At 38.7% G+C, this 8,521-nt stretch overlaps 1 protein-coding gene across 1 annotated transcript; it reads left to right on the forward strand.

Moving 5' to 3' along the window:
- The first annotated feature begins 4,409 nt into the window (after positions 1-4,409).
- On the forward strand, positions 4,410-7,199 carry LOC149216031 (uncharacterized). The gene has a single exon (XM_089389798.1). It carries the CDS (start codon positions 4,410-4,412, stop codon positions 7,197-7,199), a length of 2,790 nt encoding a protein of 929 aa, XP_089245924.1.
- Positions 7,200-8,521: the final 1,322 nt, after the last annotated feature.

Below are 8,521 nucleotides of genomic sequence, written 5' to 3' on the forward strand. Positions count from 1 at the left end.
GGATACTTCTGCATAAAATTCTCATCCTCCCATGTGGAATCTTCAGCATATAAGTTCTTTCACTTGATAAGATACTCTGAAATTGATCGATTTTGTAGCTGTCGAGTTCTTGTTTCTGTGACTGCTTCCGGTTCCAATATAATTTTTCCTTCCTCGTCAAGTTCTGGAAATATTGTTTGAACTGGGAGCTTGTCGCCTATAACCTTCTTTAAAAATGAAACATGGAAAACTGGGTGCAATCGAGAAGCTGCAGGAAGCTCCAATTTGTATGCCATAGTACCAATCTTTTGCAACACCTTGTACGGACCATAATACTTTGGTGATAATTTATTATCCTTCTTAGCTTGCTTGAGGGACATTTGCTTATATGGTTGTAGCCGTAGGAATACCCAATCACCTACATCAAAACTTCTTTCACTGCGATGTTGATCTGCCTGTTGTTTCATTCTATTCTGTGCCAACACGAGGTTATCCTTTAAGAGTTGGAGGACTTGTTGTTGATGTTCGATGTGATGTTCCACTGCCTGAACCTTAGAATTTTCTCTTAAATATGATGTGATGGATGGTGGTTGATACCCATAAAGTGCCATAAATGGGGTCATTTTTGTTGTTGTATGGAAGGAAGTGTTATACCACCATTCAGCCAGAGGCAACCATTTGACCCATTTTTTCTGTTTATCAGATACAAAGCAACGAAGATATCCTTCCAAACATTTGTTTACTATCTCAGTTTGCCCATCAGATTGAGGATGATAAGATGAGCTATGAGCTAACTGAGTACCAAGACAAGAAAATAATTCTGTCCAAAAATTTCCAGTGAAAATGGGATCTCTGTCACTTACAATAATCTTTGGGTTTCCATGTAGCTTTTGAATTGTTTCCATAAATGCAGTAGAAAATGTACTGGCTTTAAATGGATGTGATAATGCACAAAAGTGTGCATACTTGGTAAGTCTGTCAACTACCACCATGATGACACTCTTTCCCTCAGACTTGGGTAAACCTGTGATAAAATCCATTGAAACCTCCTCCCAACATTGGCTTGGAATGGATAAAGGTTGTAATAGACCCGGTGTCTTAATTGTTTCAACTTTATTTTGTTGGCAAACCAAACATTCTGCCACAAACTTTTGAATATCTGATTTAAGGCCATCCCAAAAAAATTCCTTCTTAACCCTGTGGTAAGTTTTTAAAAATCCTGAGTGCCCTCCTAAGGGAGAAGTGTGCAATTCCATAAGAATCTTTTGTTTTAGCTGGGAATTCTTACAGAGGTATAAGCGATTTTTGTACCATAACGAATCATTTTGCCAGCTAAATGTATCAGACGTACTGGAATCTTGTTGTAACTTTCGAATAAGTGCCCACACTTCTTCGTCATTCTTCCATTCCTCCCTTGCTTCATTTATCCAATCTGGTTGGATAATAGAAATGGCGCACAACAATGCTTCCACATCCTCATCCTTTCTTGAGAGTGCATCTGCCACCACATTTTGCTTCCCTTTTTTGTAGATGATTTCAAAGTCATAACCCAACATCTTTGTGACCCACTTTTGTTGCTCTTCAGAGGATAATCTTTGTTCTAAAAAGTATTTAAGGCTATCATGATCCGTTTTTACCTTGAAGTGTCTTCCCATTAGGTAGGGTCGCCATTTCTTAAGTGCATGGAGTATTGCCAACATTTCCTTCTCATAAATAGCTTTGCTTAAAAACTTTCCCTTGATTGGACGACTTTCAAAAGCAATGGGTCTTTCATCTTGCATTAGAACAACACCAATTCCATTTCCTGAAGCATCACATTCCACAATAAAGGTTTTTGTGAAGTTCGGTGTAGCTAAGACCGATGCTTGGCACATTGCTTCTTTAAGATGTTCAAAGGTCTTTGTTGCTTCCGGAGTCCATGAAAATGCATCTTTCTTCAATAGTGTTGTTAGAGGTGTTGCTATTCTCCCATAATTCTTAACAAACTTGCGATAATACCCGATCAACATGTTCAACATGATCCTTCCAAGACTTCCTGTAGATTAGTATATCATCAAAAAATACTAACACAAATTTTCTAAGGAATGGTTTGAAAATTGAATTCATCAAACCTTGAAATGTTGAAGGTGCATTGGTAAGGCCAAAAGGCATGACCAAAAATTCATAATGACCCTCATGAGTTCTAAATGCTGTTTTCGGAATGTCTTCAGTCTTCATTCTGATTTGATGATATCCTGAACGAAGATCCAACTTGGTGAAGTAAATTGATCCATGCAATTCATCAATGACAGGAATGAGGAACTTATCTTTAATAGTGAGCTTGTTGAGCTCCCTATAATCCGGACACATGCGCCATGATCCATCCTTCTTGTGCACCAATACTACTGGAGCAGAGAAAGAACTTTGACTCGATTGAATTATACCAGCCTCTAGCATTTCTGCAACCATACGTTCAATTTCACTCTTTTGGACATGGGGATATCTGTATGCCCTGATGTTTGGAGGAACACTTCCCGGAATCAGATGAATAGCATGATCATGATCACACATAGGTGGGAGACCTTTGGGAGTCTCAAATACCTTGGAATGATTGTCCAGGACTTTTTGGAGATCTGGAGAAATAGATGATTCCGATGTGGAAACATCTAGCGAACATAATTGTGCAATTACACCTCTTTGCTCATTTTTTAGAAGCTTTGTCATACCATTAGAGCTGATTATCTTTCCTGGTTTCCCTGCAATACCCCTTAATTCAACTTCCTTTCCTTCCGTAGAAAATTTGATGAAAAGTTCTTGAAAATTAAAAGCTATTGTACCCAAGGATTGTAGCCATTGGACTCCTAGTACAACATCAGCACCTCCCATTGGAATGGAAAGCATTGGGCTAGTCAATACATATTCTCCCATGGATAGCTTGATATTATGGCACTTTCTAGAGCAATTTATTGTTCCTCCATTTGCAATCATCACTTGACACTCTGGTGCTGGATATAGGAAGCAATTCAATTCTTTTGCTACCTTACAATGAATAAAATTGTGGGTGCTTCCTGAATCAATCAACACTATTACCTTTTTCTTCTTGATTTGTCCTTCTATCTTGATGGTGTGAGGAGTGGTATTTTCCGCCAATGCATTACAAAATATGTTCGGATTTATTTGTTCTTCATCTAGGCTTTGTTCCTGGAATATATCCTCTTCTTTTGACCTTTCTTGCTCATTTTCTTCTTCTTCTTCACAATCTATGTAGAATAATTTCTTCTCAGCACACTTATGACCTTTAGTGTATTTGCTATCACAACTGTAACAAAGCCCTTTTGCTCTTTTTTCTTCCAATTGTTGTGGTGTCAACCTTATAGGTTGTGGAAGACTAGGGGCAACAACACTCCCGTCTTTATAGTTGTGAGTGGTATGCTTCCTGGTTGCCATAATTTTGCTTTCCATTTTTCTTGCTAACCTGAATGCCTTCTCTAATGAATCAGGTTCCCAAAGACGAACATCATGTTGGATATTATCCTTTAAAGATGCTATGAACACATCAATCCTATGCTCCTCTGGAATATCTTTTAACCTTATGTTCAACTTTTGGAACTCCTCAAAGTGCTCCATTATTGAACCCTTTTGTTGAGACTTATCAATTGGCTAAAAAAAGTGTTGCTTTTTGTATCCTCATAATGTGCTATCAATTCTTCCGTAAAAATTGCCCAAGTGATAAATTGTTTACGAGAGCAAAGCCATTGATACCATACAAACTGATTTGGTTCCAAATATAAAGTTGCCATACGTACCTTTTGTGTGTTTTGCACATTATTGAGATCGAAGAATTGCTCCATCTGTAATATCCATGTGGCGGGATCCTTGCGATCAAACTTCCTCATATCAATTTTTGGAATATGGTGAGTGTTTGATTCAACATTACAATCTATGGAATTATGATTAACATTTCTTTTGTTCTCATCATGAGTTTCCTTTAGTACCCTTTCACCCTTAGTGACCATTTCTTGTAGCAACTTATTCATATTTATCTTCAATTCTTCCATCTTATCATCCATGTCATCAATTTTAGCTTCTACACCTTTCTTTAAACAATCCATCTTAGCTTCTACACCTTTCTTTAAACCATCCATGTTAGCTTCTACATTTTTCCTTAAACCATCCATTTTAGATTCTGTTGCTTTTTGTGCAAGTGACACTTGTTGCACTTGTTCTTGTAATTTTGATATATCATATAGCTTTCAGGTTCCTTACTAGGTGTTTGCATTTTCTTTCCTCGGAGCATCAGTTACCGATAATAATGCTCTATTATGCCCTTTGAATTCTTTCAAAATAAATTTTCAAACCAAGCTTAAGCAAAGGCCTGTATTGCATCATTTGGAGAGGAACAGAACAATGCACTATTTGCTGAGGTTACTGAAGAAGAATTATTGGCAACCATGAAATCTTTCCAGAAGGATAAGTGCCCCGGGCCAGATGGGTGGACCATCGATTTCTTCATCCATTTCTTTGATCTATTTAAGGATGATATCCTCAAGATGGTTGAAGATTCGAGGAAGCAGGGCACCATCAATCAGAAGATTTCCTCTACTTTTATCGCCCTTATCCCTAAGAAAAAATGCACATCCACCTTTGCTGACTTTCGGCCCATTTCATTGTGCAACGTACTGTACAAGATCATTTCAAAGATTATTGCAGTGCGCATCAGGGATACCCTTTCTCTGCACCTGTCCTCAGAACAACACGGCTTCCTCAAAAACAGAAACATTCTTGATGCGGTGGCTCTCACCCAGGAATGCTTGCACTCTATGCACTGCAGGAAACTTGATGCGGCCCTATTAAAGATCGACTTAAAGAAGGCATACGACTGTGTGAGCTGGGTTTATATAAGATGTCTTCTAGCAAAGATAGGGCTTGATGTCAGATGCATTCGATGGATCATGGCCTGTATTGTGGATGTAAACTTTGCAGTTCTCATTAACGGTGAGCCAACTCCGTTTTTCAAATCGGCCAGGGGACTTCGCCAGGGCTGCTCCCTATCTCCACTTATTTTCATCCTGGTCATGGAAACTTTGAGCATACACATTAAAAATGCTATCCTACAAAGGAGTTTTAGGCCTCTTCCAATCTGCAAGGAGATTTCCATGTCACACTCCCTTTTTGTGGACGATATCCTCTTGGCGGCCATGCTGTGCAGATCCACTTGGGAATGTATTTTCTATACTCTAGAAAGATTCCAGAATGCCACCGGACTTTTCATAAACGACTCTAAGTCATCGTTCCATGTAGCTGATACGAATGGCGAAGTGATCACTTACCTCGTTGATTTATTTCATATTAAGGCGATGCCTATCGGAGAGGGTCTCAAATATCTGGGATTTCACTTGAAACCTGTAAACTACAAAGCTGCTGACTGGTCGTGGATTGCCGACCGTTTCTACAGGAAGATTACATCATGGGAATCCAGAAGTTTGTCTATCGGAGGACGTGCCACTCTTGCCCAGGCCGTATTGGTCCAAATCATGGTTTTCTGGGCACTTCTTTTCTATATTCCGTCTTCTGTCATAAACGGTCTAAACAGCATGATATCAAATTACATTTGGGGAGGCCAAAAGGAAAAGACCAAAATACATCTTTGTAGACTTGAAAAGCTGTCCCGCCCAAAATCCATGGGAGGTTGGGGATTAATGAATTTACAGTCTTTCCGAAGGGCGTTGCTGTGTAAGACCATGTGGAATGCGCTGACGGGGGAATCTCTATGGAGCAGAACTGTCAGGGCCAAATATATGTATGGTCACGACATTACTTACTGGTACAGACAATCCACATTCGGTGCCAACAATGGGTCTATCATCTGGAGGGGATTCAAGAAAATGTTTCCTTTTGTTCGAAAAAACTTGATTTGGCATTTCCATACAGGTTCCAAGATCATCATCGGCATGGACGATTTTGCTGGAATGAGCGGGCCGATCCCAATCTCTACTTCACTTCTGAGACATCTGCACAACAAAGGATATATTTTCTGGGCAAGTGTTATAAAAAGGTGGGACGGCGGGTCCCCGATATGGAAATCTGCTGTTGATTTAAATATCCCCGGAGATCTGGCTTCACAATGGAACGACGTTTCCCGATCCTTAAATTTCGCTGGCATATACCGTACAATGGAAAATGACCATATCAGTTGGAGAGGACTGGGCGGTTCTTCTGTGGTAAGTGCCAAGCATATATACCAACAGATTCTACACTCGGACTGGGACTCGAGAGAAAAGACTTTTCCACAGGCATTTTGGAAAACCGACTGCCCAACAAAAATTATTATTTTCTCTTGGCTGGTTTTTTATGACAAAAACCTTACCTGGGATAATCTACAGAAGCGTCAGTGGCACGGGCCTGCTATCTGTTCACTCTGTAGTATTAATTCAGAAAATAACTTGCACATATTTCTCCAATGTCCTCAATCCAAAAAGATCTGGCAGCTCTTGGCTTCACATTTTGGTTTCGATATGATCACCTCCCCTTCCATCTGCGATGTTTTTTATTCATGGAGCAACATGCGCTGCAGGTGGAGGTCGCTTCCGCTGATTACTATTTGGACCATTTGGAAATGGAGGAACCGTATCATTTTTGAAGACAAAAAGGACCCGATTTATTCTATCTATGAATCCATCCTTTCATTATTTGAAGCCATCGATCATCCTCAACAACCCACAGTCAAACAGCAAAGGATGCTGATTCATAATGATATCTATGAATATCCAATTGCATATTTTGATGGCGCAGCCCAGAGGAACATTTGTGCCTGTGGGATTCACATTATTCCGGAAGAAGGACAATCATATGATATCTATTGGAACGGAGGTCCCGGTTCAAATAGTAAAGCGGAGATTATGGCCCTCGCTGGTCTCATTGCTTTTTCTGATTTCCTTGGCATCAAAAACCTCCACATATATGGAGACTCCAAAGTCACCATAGAACATGTTCTATCCAAAAGCCGAATCAGAAATATACATCTTTCCGGCTGGTTAAACTGGATTACGGATTGGTGGCGCACCAGGACGGACTACAACATATCCCATATTCCCAGAAGGAAAAATCGAAGAGCAGACTTATTGTCCAAACAAGGACTCACATCTCCGCCGGGCATATGGAGACTGCAGATAAATGTGGACAATTGCGCCTGCCAGATTCAAGATTTCTCTATATCGGGTACACATCTCCAAATTTTGTGATGTCCACAGATAAGTTCTCTATACTCCTATTTATGAATCTCGCATATGCTGTACATTTTTGCTAATATTTTGGACCTACGTCTCCTACAGATAGGTCTGTTTTTTCTGGCCTGCTCTCTCTATGTTCAGTTTTTTGGTATAGTTTCATATGCCCGTCAGTATGCTGAACTGTTGACATATCAAAAAGTTTGTATACTTTTTATTTTGTATATTTTTGACAATACAATCAATATACCGCTTTTTTTCACGCTGAAAAAAAAATCATTATGATAGCCCGAAGTTCTGATTACACGTTTCTATCCCAGAGGTAAAATGATCAGTATTCAAGTAACCTGTCGCCAAAGTATAATTTTTTGATGATTTTTTTTTCATGTTATAATCATAAGTTGGATTTGAATGAACATGTGATTTTCAAATTTTTATTGACCTTACTGTTTGCACATCGATCTGGGATTGTAATCTTGATGGACTTATGCACATAAAAAATGTGAAAGACAGATGCTCGGACAAGATTAGATTACAAATGTTTGTGTTGAATAAACTGTATGGTAATTGTTCTGTCTGACTTGAGACAAATTGAGGTTGTAATATTCCTAGCGGAAGGTCAAAATATTTCCTTTATGAAGCGCTGAGGAATGCGCCCTTCAAGATTTGGATTGTCAAACAGGGTTTAACCTCTTGAACTCCGATTCTTATTTAAAAGAGATACAACGTATCTATAATCCATGTTTGTTTTTAGTGGTTAGACTAATAGAATTAGGTGTCAGTGTTCATGTTGTGGAATGTTGCTGATCATAAGTCCAGTTGGTAAACTTTGGAGACAGAGGTATCTATAACTTGTGTGGGAAGGTTGCAAAGATAACAATAATTTCCTATAAGTAGCCTCTTAAGGTATTGTGTCATGTTATACAAGTGATTGTTGATGTAATATATTGGAATACGGAATGACTTTGCTTAATATTTCATTCTTCTCAATTTTTACAGTTGTGCTGAATTGTTAAGTGTTTCAACACTTTTTGCAATAAAAACCATAATTCAAACTTCAAAATATGGAAAGAAAGATTTTAGTCTTTAGGAATTAGTTTAAAATTTTTGGTGAGCTTGTAACCCAAAGCACAAAAGATTCTAAAGCACATTTATAGATGCATTCTATGTCGGTGTATATTAAAGATAAAGGAAGATTAAACATAACATATGCAGGTTGGTTTATGAAAGCTTTTTCCATCTAGATTAAATATTTTAGGTCATTAGCTGCAGTAAATCATTAGCTGTGGTAAACATATTAATTCCTACAGCTCTGTTAATCCAGTTGATCAATTACA

The sequence above is a fragment of the Pinus tabuliformis genome, chromosome 1_1 (genome assembly GCF_031772625.1).
Source record: "Pinus tabuliformis cultivar Carrire ecotype Pingquan chromosome 1_1, CPIR1, whole genome shotgun sequence".
NCBI classification, from domain to species: Eukaryota; Viridiplantae; Streptophyta; class Pinopsida; order Pinales; family Pinaceae; genus Pinus; species Pinus tabuliformis.